The sequence below is a fragment of the Vanellus vanellus genome (genome assembly GCF_965231255.1).
Source record: "Vanellus vanellus genome assembly, chromosome: 1".
Taxonomy (NCBI): Eukaryota; Metazoa; Chordata; class Aves; order Charadriiformes; family Charadriidae; genus Vanellus; species Vanellus vanellus.
In genome coordinates, this window is record NC_138905.1 from 58255467 (window position 1) to 58271950 (window position 16484).

The 16484-nt window shown below is 56.9% G+C and overlaps 1 protein-coding gene across 1 annotated transcript; it reads right to left on the bottom strand.

Moving 5' to 3' along the window:
- Positions 1 to 946: 946 nt before the first annotated feature.
- On the bottom strand, positions 947 to 15619 carry TRIOBP (TRIO and F-actin binding protein). Its single transcript, XM_082488990.1, has 14 exons — positions 15477 to 15619; positions 11562 to 11618; positions 11146 to 11214; positions 10459 to 10548; positions 9508 to 9617; positions 8465 to 9020; positions 7724 to 7834; positions 5575 to 5722; positions 5049 to 5160; positions 4415 to 4574; positions 3963 to 4076; positions 3565 to 3651; positions 2478 to 2641; positions 947 to 1745 (listed from the first exon to the last, which is right to left on the bottom strand). The coding sequence occupies exons 1-13, from the start codon at positions 15480 to 15482 to the stop codon at positions 2480 to 2482; spliced, it is 1782 nt and encodes a 593-aa protein (XP_082345116.1). The 5' UTR covers positions 15483 to 15619; the 3' UTR covers positions 947 to 1745; positions 2478 to 2479.
- Positions 15620 to 16484: the final 865 nt, after the last annotated feature.

Below are 16484 nucleotides of genomic sequence, written 5' to 3' on the forward strand. Positions count from 1 at the left end.
TCTTGCACCATCCACTGGGTTGCCCAAGGGCTGCACACACGTGACAAAAGCCTGCAACCCAGTTTTACCGGAATTTGTGACTTACGCAGCAGCTTGCCTTACTTAGGGAAAGCAGCAGTCACCACAGCTGTGCCCATGGAGGAGCGGGTCTGCATTTGCCTGCACCCCCCTGTCCCAGGGGCCACCAATACCCCGGCAAGGTTACCACATGTTGAGTGAAGGGGTGCTGCCCTAACTGTCCTCTCATTGCTGCTGCCACCACGTCCTTACACCCCGCTCCCACCCCCACATCTCACAGTACTCCAGCCTCCCAGTCATCTTCATCCAAGGGTCCTCCTTGACCCCGTCTTCCCCTTTTCAGATGGCACCTCCAGCCCTGTCATGAGCTTGCAATTAGGGCTCTTCCGTAATTGCCAGCAGCCTCTCTGCAGAGCAACAGCTCATGTCTACAGTGGCATGGGGCTGAATGAGGAGCAGTCACCTCCAGGTCCTCCTCCATCCTGCCAAAAAGACGTGCTTCATCCAAAAACAGGAGGAGGGTTTTTTGATCCCTCTGAGCTCCCCCAGGATCTACATAGACTGTTTACTCCACCAGTAATTTGTAGTGCCATCTGCCCCCACCCCACCAATACCGGATTTACCAATGCAGCCGAGGCTCAGCTCTTCCACCATGGGGCTGAGGATCCACGTGCGATTTTCAGAGTGGTGTGGTGAAGCAGATTATTTCACCCTCAAACCCAAAGGTGGAGCAGACAGCTGGAGAAGGGCACTGCAAGGTTCCTCTCACTCTCTGGCCAGGGGCTGGCAGCGCTCCTGCTGCTTTCCCTCCCCAAATCCAGAGGGAGAGAAGAGATGGGTCAGGTTACCCCAGGAACCTGGAAAAACTACACAGCGTGGCAGTGGGGGAAGTGTTAGGGACATGTTTCCCTCGACAACCACATTTTTCTCAGCAAAAGGGGAAGATTTTATTAAGTTAAAAGTTGAAGGGCGCAGCAGAGCAGCAGCAGCTGCCACCTTGGGGGAGGTTGGCTCCGGCAGGTGCAGTAGCAGCCTCACAGCTCCTCTTCCCCAGAAAGGAGAGACCCTGTGGCTCTGGACTCCTGCCAATTTGGGTTCTTGAAGGAGCCAAAGGACAGTCATGGAGAGAGCTTGATCATGCAGACTCTTGCCAAGGTCTCCTCTTTCAGAAGTCCCAGGCAAGCACGTCCATGGCAGACTGCCCCAGCGGCTCCCTCCTATGGCTTGTATGTCTTCTTTGCAGGTCCCTGGGGGTGGCACGGGGAGGAGGGAGTGTGGTCCTCACCGTACATCCCAGGGGGGCCGTGGAGACATTTGGAAGACAGGGAATATGTGCCGAAGGTGGCTGTGTGGCCAGGAGCAATGGGGCTGGGGAAGGGGGGAAAACCAGATTCTCTTTTTCAGGTTAGAAAATGCTGGTGACGTAGTTAAAATTTTCCCCCTCCTCCTCCCCTTCTTCCCGGGGGAAAAAAATTCCTCTATAAAATATAATTTTCACATATAAAATCCTGAAGAAGGTGCATGTAAAGAGCCAGTCCAAACAATGTGCTCTGGTACGCAGGCAAAAGGGGTTCATCAAAAAAGCTTTGGGCGGGGAGTGAGGAGGCTGGGGGGTGGGTGGGATTCCTCGCCAAGGCGATAATGGATGGGATTCAGTCTCCTCCTCCCCGCAAGCGAGGAATGGAGCAAATACAAAACAAGAACAGATAAACAAACGAAGAGCAGACCTAGAGAGAGACAAAAGCAGAAATGGTTCAGAAAGACTCCATTGAGCACAGAAATGCTGTCCCTTCTCCTCCCCGGGAGATGACTGTCTGGCGCCCACGCTACAGTCCCACTTATCTCTGCGCCCACCAGCAAGCCTTGGCGGAGCAGGGTGACCCCAATCCCAATGGCCATGGCATCCAAGCAAGGAGCAGAAGCACTCCAGACAATGGGATGCCCTTGTTCCTGTCACCCTGCTTCCCTCCCCAGGCACAGCAGGGACGCCCACCAGCAAGCGTGGGAGGAGGGCTAGGTCTAGTCAGGGCTGCTTTGATGTGGACCTAAAATTTCCATGCTGCAATAGAGAAACAGCTTCAAAGGTGAACGCAGCAGAAACATTACCTACATAGGTAGCACATAACTGCCCTCACGCTGTCACCCAAACCACGGGGTGAAGGCCAGCTCGTGGCCAGCTCCCACCTCCAGGCCTGGTTGAGCAGCGGTTGGTGCCGGCTGCAGAAGCATCAAGAGCAGCATGGCGAGAAGGGAGCTGGGGACCCTGGGAAAACTTCAGGGACAGGGATGGGATGCAGGACGAGAGGATGCAAGAAGCAGAGAAGGAAGACTTTAAGCCTAAAGTTTCAGCACTGGGTGGAGCAGGAAGAACTGGCAGCTTCCAACCCCCTGTCAAAGTGGGGCAGCTGGTCTCAGCCACCTGTACCTGCAGGGGACATCAGAGCATCCCCGGTACTCACCGTTACTTGCCAACGCTGTTACACAGCGACTCCTTCTCCTGCAGAGCCGCCATGGCCAGGCGCAGGTGCTCCTTCAGCTGCTCGATCTCTCGCTCAGAGCGCACCTTAATGTGATTCAGCTCTGCATAGACATCTTGATATTTCCCTGAGGCAAATCTCTTATCCTGTCAGGGGAGAGAGAGGGGTCAGCGTGTTTTAGGAATGATATTAGGGAGGGGACAGCAAGGCGAGCCCAGAAGGAGAAGGGCCAGCAGGTGAGGAGGGGAGAGCTAGCCCAGGGTTTGAAGGCCATCCCTATCTGGGCCACACAGAAACCATTCAGAAGAGCGAGGAGGTAGCACTTCCCAAACCCCCGACCAGGGAGGAAGGCAGAGTCGCTGGCCCTGCAGCAGTGGGGATTTGCAGCATCAGATTGGGGTCGGGGGGGGGGGGGGGGCAATGTGGGGTTTACCATGGCTCATGTGAGTTTGGGCCAGGTGTATGGGAAAAACAAACCCACCAGAGATGCAGGCCACTGAAAGGTATGGTCCCAGCCATTTATATGGCAAAAAGCTTAAGTGAGAAAGTTATAAACTTCTGGAGCACCACTGAATCTCAAAGCCTCTTTCAGGTTCCCCTTTGGCAGGGGTCTTTGAAAATTCCTCTGAAGGAGCTGCTGCCAGTGGAGGGAGCAGTACACCCAGCAACAGTGCCCAAGGAAACACGTCCATGCAGCAAGGGGAAAACTAGGGGACAGAGAAGGTGGCTGGGGAAGTGGAGTGCTGGGCAGGCTTCATCCAGGCTTCCCACCTGGGAAAGAAGGGCTCCTGGCTTGTCCATGCTTATATGTATATACATCTGGAGGAACAAGCAGCAAAGTCTCTGTGACATTTCCCTTGTACAAGGTAAGTCTATGCCAGTCCGCACTGTTCAGACCACATGGCTGCTACGTGCTCGGGAGCGAGCAGGGACAAGGAGCACAGGGGACAAGAGGGTTTGGCCCGAGCATCCCATCAAACCTAGCAGAACCCTGATGACATACAAGCCCTGGTGCTCCCCTCTCCTCCCTCTCCTGCTGCTTCCCCAATGGCTCCCAGAAAACACCAACCTTTTGCATCATCTGCAGCTCCTCCCGGAGGCACTGCACCTCTTTCTTTAGGTACTGTAGCTCGTTCTCCTTCACCCGCAGCATCACCTGGACCGAGGACAGGGGAGAGGAACCAGAGTTGACTCAAGAGCCACCGCCTCGGAAAGGCCAGAGGGTGCTGGCGCAAGCGCAGAGGTGGAAAAGGAAGGAAGGGCCAGAAAGGCCATGGCAGGAAGCGGCACGAGTGCCCCGAGAGAGTGGCAGAGGGGAAGCTTGCGCACCTCCTTCCTGCACCGGCCCTGCTGCTCCATCCGGCACCCCCCTCCCACACACTCCAAGCCCAAACCATCGCGAGGAGGAGACCCCTGGCACACGGTGGGGATGGAGGCAGTGGGACAGCCCAGGGGGGACCCCCATACCTCCAGCTCACAGGAGCTCCGCTCATTGTTGTGTGAAGAGCGGTCCCCAGAGTTGCGGGATGAAATAAAGCTTCGCAGCTTCCCAATCTCATCTGAGAGGCGGGTCTGCAGCTCCTGTGGGAAAAAACAAAAGATGCCAGGGTAGCCACAGCATGGGCCTCTCTGCTGTCCTGACCTCTCCATCTTCATGCCAACTCTTCCCTAGCTTAGAGACCTCCTTGTAACCCCCTGTCCATAGACAACAGTGGCACCTACAACCAGCAGCAAAGAATACACTCGCTGTATTTAATACCATAGTTAAGACAGGCCCTTAATTGTTTTTCTTTCTGTTGATAAAATCTCAAAAGGGAAGAAATATGAACAAAGTTTCAGAGTTTTAACAGAGGGGCTGTGCTGTGCAAGGGAGGAAAATGCTCCATGGTCTCTGCTGGCAGGGAAAGACATTCTCTTGCCTGGTTTTTCCGCAGGAGATCCTTCCCCTCCTGTTGACAACGCAGCAGCGTCTGCTCCCGCTCCTCTGCCTTCTGGGTGAGCTCCCCGATTTCCAGGCATTTTTGGGAGTACTGCTCAGAAAGCACCTGCAGCTCCCGCTTCAGGGAATCCACATCCAACCTGTCAAAGAGGCACCAGCTCATCGCTGCTCTGCAATCCTCACTGACCCCTGGCCACCGGCATTGCCTTCACCCCTGCCACAGGCAGCCTCTGCCCACATCAGTCATTGGCACAAAATAATGTCCCCTGTGGACCAAGGCTTCGGTTCCCACCCTACTGCACACGAGTGTGGTGCTTCTATGATCTTCAAGCCATGCAGAAGGAATGGAGGAGCTTTCCGTAAAGAAAATAGAGGGAAGAAGCTATAGGGAAAACAGAGGTGCTATAGGAAAAACAGCCAAGCAGGGAATAAACCTCTCCGCCCTACAGCTCCAGCAGCCCTGGCAGCCACTGCTGGGCACCCACCACCCCCAGGGAGGAAGCTAGAGAGGTGGCAGGGGGCACAGCTGGGGGCTACGGCTGTAGATGGGGTGCACTGACACCAGCACATGGCGGCAGCATCAGGCAAGGGGAGCAGGATAGGTGGTTTCTTACTGGTGCTGCTTCTGGAGGGCATCTGAGACTGAGCCGCACTGCTGGAAGCTTCGTGTCCTACCCAGCTCCTTATTCATCTCCTCACGGTGGGCTTTCTTCAGTGCTTCGATGGCTGTGGAGGGGGACAATGGGAGATGGAGGATCAAACTGTGCCAGCTCTGGCATGTCTTGGGAAAAAAGCCACTGAATCAGCCAAGCTCTTGCAGCTGCTGGCGCCCAGACCTGTCTTTGCAGGTTCCCCCTGCATCCCTTCTGCCCTTGGGGCATCCCCCACCTTCTCCATGCCCCAGGATCATCCTGATGCACAAAGTGCTGCCAAGGAGACTAACACAGGGCAGCATGGGAGCTCCCTGCCATCTCTGCCAGTCCTGCCTGCATACAAGAAGGTGCTGAGCATCACCATCATACCAGCAGGGTAAGCAGTGTGGCTCCAGATGACTGGGATAACTGGTTTCTCACAAGAGACATTTGGGAGAGGCAGGAGGGACCCATCTGAGCAGGGGCATGGCTCTCTGTCCACTCCTACCTGCTGCTGTTGCCGCAGCCTCCTCCGCCAGGAGCCGTTCCTTCTCCTGCCGCAGCCGCTCCAGCTCCCGCTGGTGGTGCCTCTGGAGCTCCTCCATGACTTGCTGGTGGGATGACTCCATCTCAGCCAGGCTGCGCTCACAGGCCTCCTGCCATGTTGGGGAAAGGAGGGGTGAGGGACTCAAAGGTCTAGGCATGCAGGATCTCAGGCCAGGACAGGCACCTGGCCGGGCTAACATTTGCCTTTGCAAACCTCACCCAAATCCAGGGCCATTTTGAGGGAAGCAAGACCACTAGAGAAGCAAAAGACCAGCCTGGGAAAGTGAGGTGGCACTTTTATCACTGAGCATAACCATTTGACAGGGCTGTGCATCTTGCAACACCCCCATGCTTTGCAGAGGAAGGAACGTTCCTCCTGCTCTTCTCAAAAACTGAAGCAGCAAGACAGGAATGTCCCTTTTGTGCCAAGAGCTGGGAATAACATGCCCAACACCCCAGCCCAGCCCCTTCCACCAGGCTGCACTGCCTGACTGGAGGAGATCACCAGCGGGAACTGCATCTCGGTATCTGCCTTTTAAATGAAACAACATTCCCCGGAATCAATGAAAACTGAGCTTGTTCTCCTGAAAAGTGACACCCTGTACTGCCCTGTGGCCCGACGGAGGCTGCCAAAGAGCCCTCCCCAAAGCCTAATGGTTGGGAATCCTCCTCACACAGCTCGCCCTCCTTTCTGACAGCTCCGAGACGAAGGGGATGGTTCTTTCAACACTGAGCGCTGTGGTTAACTGGTGTTACAGCAACGCAAAGTGGTTCCCACCTCAGAGCTACGCCTCTGCTCTCACTCCACCAGATGCTGGCAGCACCGCCCCAAGTCCCTCAGGAAGGATTTGTTTACCACCAAACCATGCCAGAGTATTATTTTAAAAGGCCAGGGCCTCTAAAGCATCAGCAGAGAGCCAGGAAGCCATCGTGTCCCCCAAAAGCCCCTTGCTGTCCCATTCCTTCCCCCAGTACTAAGGTGAAGGCTGATATAAAGGGTGCTGTAATGTGGGAATGCAAGTGTTTGCTGGTTGTTCCTCCCTACTGAGACAACAGAAGTTGGGAAGATTCACAGATCAACCAAAGGAGAGGAAAAGGCGAGATCAGTTCGATGATCTGCCATGGGCTGGCTGCAAACCTCGGCAGACAGAGAGAATAAGCACTTTGGGGAAAGGCCAAGTTTAGCCTCAGATGTGAAATGCTGGCCTTTTGAACTGAGTTATTAGGAAGATAAGGTGCCGTTCCTTCCCGCTCCTTTTGCTTTTTTTGACCATAAAGAAGCCTGTGAGCTGTAAATATTAAATCAAGATGACAGTGACTGCTAACTGGCTGGGCTGGGTGCCACAGGTCTCGTGAGTTTCTTTATCTGGGCTAGGTATGGCCAACCTGCTGCAATGGGTTTCACCAGCCCCGACTTCCTTCCTCCCGGTATCTTTCAACACATACAGCACATCCTGAAATCCCCACAGCATGGTGGATTGGCAGCCTCCCTGTGGGATGTGACCTCACTTGCTTTGGACAAGTCCATGGCGGGGTGAAATAAATAAATGAAAACAAGAGAGAGGCTGAAGCATGAGCAAACACTGCTTCGCAGGCCTTCCCACGTGCTGTCCCAGGAAACGAACAGGCTGTGCTGTCAAAGTGACCTTCAGGGCTCAGGCAGCTCTGGCAGGCATGGGAGCTCCCGACAGACTGCTTTTAACGAGGGATTTGGGAGCCCCTGTTAGCAAGAACCACATGCGGCGAGCTGCAAACCGCCGGGGAACATGCGGGCGGCTTGGCAGAAAGCTGCTGACCCACTCCCAAGCTGAGGGATGGCTCACCCCCCCTGCCCAAGCCAGCATCCTGCCCACGCACAAAGCAAGGCACAGATCCTGCACCTCTCCCCTAACGCTCCTCCTCATCATCCCTGTTTATAGTCTGGCCCCTTTAAGGCCAGGCAACACGGACCAGCCTTTATGTAATTAATATTGATTACAAGTGGGACCAGTTAGGGTCACCACAGCAACCCAATGACTAGCAATACCTGCTTGGCAATAAGCTGAGTCCCAGCATTTCCCAGTTTTGGACTGGGAATGACCCCAAGGTCCCATGTCTGGCGCCCTACTCACCTGTGAGATGTACCCCCGGGGCACGTGGCTGTCTCCCTGGGATTTTGATGCCTCCCGAAGGCTCTCATTTCGGGCCCGGCAGGACTCCAGCTGTGCCCGCAGCGACTGGACCTGCACCAGTGAGGGGAGAGAGATGCTCAGCCAGGGGTGGAAAAGTGCTGCGACCTGATGGATGTGCTACATCTGAACCTCAGGCTTAGGGATGGGGAGGACCATGCACGGCCAATGGGGACGTCTGTTTCCCATGGGAATGGCAGCCTGCCAAGGGACCAAACCAGCAAAGCCTGCCCCAGCCTGGTAAGCGCTCACAAGAGAGGAGGAAATATCCCAACTTCCAGAGGTGGATCTGTGATGCAGGAAACCACTGCTGGGATGACAGACAAGCACACAGCTCCTTTCAAAGTCTGGTAGGTGAAGCACTTGCAGGTTTGGGAACAGCCAGAGAACAGAGGCTGTGGATGTACTCCCAGGAAAAACAGCCTCTACTTGTGTGCCACCAGTTAACTTATCCTGGAACAAAATGTGGCCTGGGGAACCTCTCCAGGCGTGCAAGAGCAGGTCTCTGGCCTCACATTCCCTGGCTGCAAAAGCTCCCATGCACTCGAGGGGTGGCAAATGGAATCAGAAAGAATGAACATCTCCCTGCACCTCTGCTTTGCTCTTCTGCAGAGCCTCCTGCTGCCAGGGACCACACTAAGGAGCCACCAGAATCCCAGTTTCAGAGAGGAGAGATGGTCTTACCTCCTTTTTCAGCGCCTCGTTGGTTTCTCCATGGCCCCCCTTGCTCTGGTTCAACAGTGCTGTCAAGGGCACCCGCCGTGAGTCCTTCAAGGGCAGGCGTTCCAGCTCAAGCCACTTCTTCTCTATCTCCTCATTCAGCCGCATCCGCTGGTCCTCTGAAAGCAGGGGAGCGGGGAGGTCCTGCTCCCCCGTCTTACGGGAAGAGTCCCCCAGCAGGCCATCACTATTTGGGACCCTGCCATCAGGGGTCTCAAACCATTTCCGCCTCTCCTCTGAACGGACAGCCAGATCCCGCTCCAGCTCCTCATGCTTGGGAGCTCGGTCAGAGATCCTCAAGCTCCCTCTTGTCCTCTGCAGGGACCCCTGATTCCCGGGATCCTGTGGCAAGGGAGACAGCTCCACATAGTCAAAAGCATGGCGCTGCCCGTCCGCCTTCCAGTGACTGCTCTTCGAGTTCCCCTCGGAGCCTGAGCCTGGCTGCTGCTGCTCCTCTGTCCGGACTGAGCCCTTCTGGGGGACGCAGTTACGGAAGTTCTCCTTATCGCAGTCTGAGAGCCTGAAAGCAGAGCGGTGGTGGTGGCCAGTGAAGGAAAGGCACTGTGCAGGAAAGGATGCCGGCAGAGGCACCACCAACTGACCCAAGGCTCAGCCCTCACCCAGCCCAACCTTACAAAACCCCACCCTGAGTGCAGAGCTGGGCCTGCAGCATCCCATCCCTTGGGGAAATGGGCTCCCACACAGGGTAGGGAGGATTCACCCCCAGCGAATTCACCCCCTACATCAGCAGCAAAACTGAGCTAAACTGACATGGCGAGGTAAAAAGTGGAGTGCAAGGGCGGGAGCCATCTAGGCTCTCAACCCCTGCTGCTGGCTGGTGTCTCCAGGCCATGTTCAGGAGAAGTGGAGGGGTAGGAGGACCGCTGGGTGGGCAGGGCTGATCCAGGAGCGGACGGATTTCCAGAGGGACCTTCCTGGTCCTTGCCTGCTAGGTTAGAAGGGCAGCAAGACGGGGAAGAGGAGAAGCAGCACAGTACAGCTCTTACTTGGTGACATCTGGAGCACTGACTGGGCGCACATTCTTCCTCAGGGCCTCAATCCAGTTGCGCCGGATACCCGAGGTCATTGCTGACAGGGTGAAGACAGCATCCTTTGTCTGGAATGGGGAGGTGATGGAAGCTCTGTCAGGGCTTGGTGAAGGTTCAGGCAACTCCTACTCGCTACCTGAGACCCCCGGGCACCTGCTGGCATGGGTGGTGGACAGTGCTAGAGAGGCCACCCCCTATCAAAAGCTCTTGGGGCCAGGTGGAGGGGTGGGAGTGGAGACGTGCTCTTTGTGGGAAAGCCTGTTACACATCCTCCATAAGAACATCTCCAAGCAAAGGCAAAAGAAACTTTGCGGGCACATTAGCCAAACGTGAGCCAGTGCAATCCAGCCATTCAAGTGCTGGGAGCTGGGCACCAGTGCCGGGGTACAGCACCAGGCCACAGGGGAACCTGGACCATGAAGTGCCCAACCTCGTACACCCACAGAAATACCATTTTTTGTGCTGCCTTAGCAGCTGTCTCCCACTGCTACACCAAGTAGCAGGATTATACTGGGGCCGGATCCAGGGTACAGGTTGTTACACAGCACGGTCAACCAAGCTACACTGAGACCTGCAGTGCTCACCACTCCCTCCCCGCAGCTCTAGAAAAGCTGCCTTGGCCAACAGGTCAAGTAAACACTCCTGGCATTTAGCTTGGCTCCTGGGCTGCCTCCAGCACAGCCTTCAGCCAGCCCTGCAAAACTTCCTCCTCCTTCTCCTCCCTTTGCAGGTGGGCAGCACTCATGGCCCTAAGCACTGCCATCCATGTGTCACCAATGAGCCTTGCTGGGCTGCTGTCCCAGCACAAGGTTTGCATGGCTTGCATCACAGCACTGGGAGGGAGCACGCATTCCCACCCAGTGTCCCTTGGTGCTGCTGCTCCATGTCTACACGGTGCTGGACACTCACATGTATCTGGAAGCCATAGTTGCGCTGCACTGCAAACTCCGTCACGTCTGTGCAGGAGCGGAGGTCAATTTCTCCATCAAGGTCATCAGCCTGCAAGCACAGCCACCCACTAGGATGTCAGTACAAGCCCAGCTTTGAAAAAGTCCCTGTCACCTGCTGGCACCCTAACCAAAGCACAGAACACCTCTGCCTTCACCTCACAGCTCTCCGGGAGCAGGAGGAGTCCCAGCACAGCTCAGGTCTTTGCAGGCTCAAAGCACTCATACAGCCCATGTGGACTGGGGACAGCAGAGGCCAAACATGATACAGCTGAGACCACCAGCAGATGCTCCAGTCTCAGCTCCCCAGCACAGCATGGCCTCTTTTAAGCCAAGGGGCAGCCAGCAGCATGGACAGGGAGCATCAGAGATGCCCAGACATGGGGTCATCCTTTCTCCTCACCTCCCACCATTCACAGACCCTCCCAGGGTTTGTCGCCCCGCTGTCCCACCTTCAGACACCCATTGTCTTCCTCACCCCTTGGCAAAGAGCAGTTTGCCACCTCCCCATTGCCTTTCAGGAGGAGAGGACACTGCCACTTCTCCCAGGAGCGCACTGGTCATGCCAAGGCTGCGCTCCTCTCCCCCCTGGTGACGTGTGCAGGGTCAGGAAGGACAAGAGGGCTCGAGAAAGTATGGCTGTGTTTACCTCCTCCGCGTTCGAGTCCCGGTAATACCTCAGGCTTGAGTCGGTCAGCACAAACCAATGTTTCTTCCACTGCAGACAGATCGGGCAGGGGGAGAGAAGGGAAAAGACAGAAGGGAAATGGATAGGAAGTTACCGGGGGAAATGTAGGAACAGAGAGGGACACTCTGCACCACAACCTCTCAGCCTTATCTTCCCACGTCCCTTCCAGCTGCCCCTTGTGCCCCTCAGCTGGGAGAGGGGCGCTGGGTGAACCTCTGTGCTTGCACACAGAGTGAGGCACCTCCACCAAAGGCTTCCTGCTGTCTTTCCCAGGGGCAGCAACCTCAGCGAGGGAGGGGGAAGGAAATCGGCTGCTCACTGGGGGATGTCTAGCAACAGGGACTGGGTGAAGAGGCAGACCCCCACCTCAGGCTTACCTCTCCTGGCTCATCCAGGATGGACATCCATCCCTTCTTGAAATTGAGGAGATCTGGCTGGAGAGGAAAGGACAAAACAGAGGGTTACTGTCTGGGAGCAACCCACAAAAGGGATTTTCATGCCAGGGGTGGAAGGTGAATCCCCGGTAGCAGAACAGCAAGTGGGAATAGCCTGGCATCGCTTTTAGGAAACTCATAGGGGTGTAGGACCCAGCGACAAAGGAGGACTGGATTTAGCTCTCGGCAGCAGGCAGTCATTCCTGTAAAAGGAAGCAGGAGATAAGGAAAGAGTTTTAAAAAAAAAATTCAAGGAAAATATGCAGCAGGGAGGTTTCCACAAGGTGCCTCGGAGGTATTTATTCAGAGAGGGGGAAGGCAGGGGCATGGAGAACGGGCAGAAGGGAGAGCTGCACTGCTTGGCTCAGAGATGGAGGCAAAATCGCAAAGAATCAGACACGCCTTGTCCAAACCCTGGCCATCTGTGCCTCAGAGCTAAGTCCCTCTGGTAACTCTGCCACCAATCATTTATAAAAGACGCAAACAGCTCTGTACGAAACAGCCCTCACCGCAAACATACAGGAGGCAATTCAACAGCTGTGAACAGGTTGCCTTTAAACGATGTGCCCCAGGGTAGAGACGAAATCAGAGTCACAACCAGCGCTTGATCCTCCTGGAGACTCGACCCTCTCCAAGGCTCAGTCCTCTCCAAGATGCTGGGGGCTCCTCTCTTACTGCCCAGCTCTTCCTGCTCCCTCCTGCTGCAGAGCTTGCCCTCTGCCCAGCCTCAGCCACAGCTACCAAAGATGAGGATGAACAGAGTTTCACTCAGATCACCCCATGCTAGAAAGAAGTTTCCCCTGGCTCCCCGCCTCCTCCTAACCTCACGCCACTGGTGCAGCATCCCAACCAGTTTATCTCCTTCCCAAGGTGGAGCACCGGAGAGCTGACTCAGGGGAACTGCTCTCCCTGGCTTTGCCCTCAGCCAAACAGGCTCGAGCTGGTCCCTCCTCCCAACCCTGCTGGCTATGGAGAAGTTGCACCACTAAATAACTCAGCCCAATGCCTCTTCTCTCCAGGAAGCCCCTTCTTCCGCAGCTGAACCAGGTGGGACAGTGCTGGAGAGGTGACAGTCCCAGGGCTGGACCTCCCAGCAGTACACACCAGACCTGCCAGCCTTGGGGAAGCCACCAGCGGTCCCTACATGCCACAAACACCACCTGAGATCAAGCTGGCAAGAAGGGGTGGCTCAGCAAGCTGATGGCCACTCCACACCCCCCAAACAAGTCCAGTGGCCGGCCACAGCTGCCCTGCAAGCCCAGCTCCCTGGCTGCCCAGCCAGGCCGAGTCTTTCCCTGCTTTCATCTTTCCGAGCTGCTGCTCTTGGGTTACACCCAAGGTTATGGGGTGGCAAGAGCCCAGTAAATGCTGGCTCACCCTGGCGCTCCGGCTATTGGTTCGAGCAGGCATGGGGAGGCCTACCAAGGGGAGGGTCACTGGCGGCTACAGCTTCAGGCCTGGCCAGAATCGTCATATGGTGGCCCCGAGCTGCCTGGGAAGGGAGGGAAACCAGAGCAAAAGGACATGGGGGGCTCCCGCACCTCACCTCCCACCGAGGTGATGGGCGCTGCCGGCGGCTGGGAGATGAGAGGTATGCACGCATCCCCATTCCCTACGACCCAGATGTCCTGCTGGCCTCACTGCTGCCCTGAAAAAGCACCCCGACAATTAATTCCTTCCCTGGGCAGCAGCTCCACCCTTTTTCCCGTTATCCCTTCCAATCCGGTGACTTCAGCTCCAGCTCTGAACTGGGAGTGGCGGGAGGGAAGGAAAGGAGGTGAAACGTCAAAGCACAATCTTTCCCCCTCCCGAGACACACGTGCGCTCGGCAGAATAGAGCCGGGCAGGCTCCACGGCGGCAGAAAAACAACATAGGGAGAGAGGGAGCAGAGGGACTCCTGGATGGGGCTGTTGTACGGATCAGCTGGGTCTCATCTTATTGAGGATTTACAATCCCAAAGCATTAGGTGCCAAAATAATGAACGTTAATTATGCTGATGAGAAAACCAGCACAAAGTCCTGCCAGAACCGCTGCCCCTGACACAGCGCTGGGGCCAGAAAATCCCCCCAGAGGGTTTCTCCTGAACGGGTGAAATGGACAGGGTTCCTGTTTTCCCTGCCACCCCCAGACACAGAGCCACAGGTCTGAAATTGGCTTTGAACTATCCTTGTCATAGCAGGGCCAGTACCGTAGAATGAGGCATCAGCTGATGCACAAAGTGCTCAAAGCCACTTTTCCCCCCTTCCCCACAACCAGCTTCCAGCTTCCTCATCCGGCATAAAGAGCTCAGGATACCAGCAGAGAGGAGAGCGGGATTCAAACCGAACCTCCCATCCAGAGGAAACAGCCCAGCAGCGGGAGGAGGAAACAGCCAGGAAAGCTGAACCACTGGGAGAGATCCGGGTGCTGGAGATGCAAGGATGCGGCAGCAGGATGCACCTCCGGCAAAATGCGCGGCCCTGCAGCACAGCTTGGGGCTGCAGATGGTGAGGTTTCAGCTCGGGAGGTGGCAGCAGCAATTTTGCCTGGCTGCATCCATACCTACCAGAGTTATATGTTCAACCCTGCAGCTGGCCAGGTAGAGGCACCGGAGGGGGTCCCAAGCAGCTGGGGACATAGGTGAAGTCTGGAAGGACTGGCTTACAACAGCAGGTTAAGGAGAGGCAGCTGCCTGCTCTGGCTCAAGAAGGGCTACAGGGGAGGTGATAACAGCCTGCAAATATCTGAAGAATGTAAACACCAAAGAAGGAAAGGGGATGGGGTAGGAGCAAAAGAATGGCTCCTGGGTGGTATAGGGGCACCAGAATGGAGAAGCAGAGGAGAAGAGGCTGCAGCAGGCTGAGCAAGCTCCGTGTCTGAGGAGAGGGATGGGATGGTCAGGTGTGCTTCTTCCATCGCCGGCCTCTGCCATCAATGTGCCTCCTGCTCTTCTCACTCCCAAAAGCTCCTCAGGACCACAGGTCCCGGAATGCCGCTTCCTCTCACCTCTGAGATGGTGCGAGAGGCTCTGAGCCTCCTGGAAAGCACAATACCTCCTCTCCTCCAAAAAGGGAACCTAGTCCACAAGGCGCGGGCCGCAGGCCAAAACACAAAGCAAAACCACTCCAGCTCAGTTTGGTGGCAGCAGAACCGCTCCCAGGCTGGAGCACACACGCAGCCCCCAAACCTACACATGCTGCAAAAGCAAGTGGGCGACAGGCTCTCTCTTTCCCACCACCATCGGGCACAGCACGGCCCGTCACTTCTATTACCCCACTCTGCTCTACAGCCTCCCTCTCAGGGCCCAGCAGACAGCCACAGGGAGGAAGGTTTGCCCCAGGGGTGGGATGCTCCCTACCCTGAAACCACATCTGGTTCCCACAGGGAGCAGGAGCTCCCCACGCCCAGGGGGGATGCAGATTTTGCATCCGATTATGGTCATCAGTGCAACGAGCTCAGCAGGCCTCAGCCCAGCCCAGGCTCACACACAACATTACCCATGTCTATGTAGGTGGGGTAGCACCCACCACTAACGAAGCGACGACGCTAATGAAGCGACTCCATCGAGTGGCCACGGAGAGCCCAGGAGGGGACCCCGGCAGTGCCGGGGAAGGGAGGCAAGGAGGCACCGAGCCTCAGCCCCAGCCCTGAGTACCCGGCGGGGCCTCAGTCCCCCAGGGAGCAGCGAGAGGACCCCGGGGAGGCGGCGGCTGGCAGCCGGTGTCCCCGCCGGCCCTCCGCCCCTTCCCAGCCCCGCGAGGTCCCGCCAGGCACCCCCAACGCCCGGCAGAGGGGGAGGAGAAGCAGCCGGGTGAAGGATATATCCCCCCCACCCCCGTCCCCAAAACCCCGCACCCCGCGGGCCGGTCCCGACTCACCGTCATGGCGGGGGCGCCGCGGCCGGGGCCGGGGTCGCGGCGGGGCCGGGTGCTGGCAGCCAGGGCGGCGGGGGCGGCTTCAGCGGCCGGGCGGCTCCCGCGGCCCCACCATGCCCGCTCCGCCGCCCGCCCGGCGCTCCCCGCTCGCCTCTTCCCCCCCCCTCCCCCCCCCCCTTTTTTTTTTTTTAATTAAAAAAAAAAAAGAAGAAGAAAAAGAAAAGGAGGAAAGAAAAAAACCAAACCCAACCCAAAAAAACTTTTCTTTCCTCCCCCCAAACTTCCTGGGAGGGCCCGGGCAGGCCAATGGCAGCCAGCCGCCACCGCCCCGGCCGCCCCCAGCCAATGGAGCCGCCGGGGCGGGCGAGGCCGCCGGGCCGGACGGAAAGGGGAAGGGGGGGCCGAGCCCGGGGCGAGGGGCGACCGGCGGGACGGGACGGGACGGGACGGGACGGGACGGGGGCAATGCTTGGGCTGAGCCGCACCTCCCCCTCCCTTTCCTTCGCCGCTGGCCCGGGCAAAGTTGAAGCCCAGGGAGGGACGGGCTGAGCCGCTGCTGTCCCAGGAAGGGACCGCCGGGAGCCCAGCCCTCATTACCCAGGCAGGGCTTCCTTTCAGGCAGAGATTTTATTTTTTTTTTTTTTTTTTTTTTTACGGATAGGGATTTTCAGGAGTCCCATCGTGTGTGTGCACACAGCGGGGTCCTCACCTTCGCTGCTGAAGCTGCTTGGTTTTATCCCGCGCCTCCCCCTCAAATGAAGCCCTAAAGCAGCAATTTGCAGTCTTGGCAGAGGTGGGAGCATGTCCGGGGGGGACCTCCGGTGCCCCTGGAAAACCAGCTGGCAGTGGGAAGGGGAATTGTTAGTGACGGTCCCAAAGGAAAAGGGGCAGGGGGGAACTGCCCACCACGAAACAGCAGGGTCTGCGGTGCAATGACACCCAGGTGACACTTCTCGCTGCAAGGCAAAGCGAAGGTGCCTGGCACAGAGCTCAGCGCTGAAGAAACCTCGA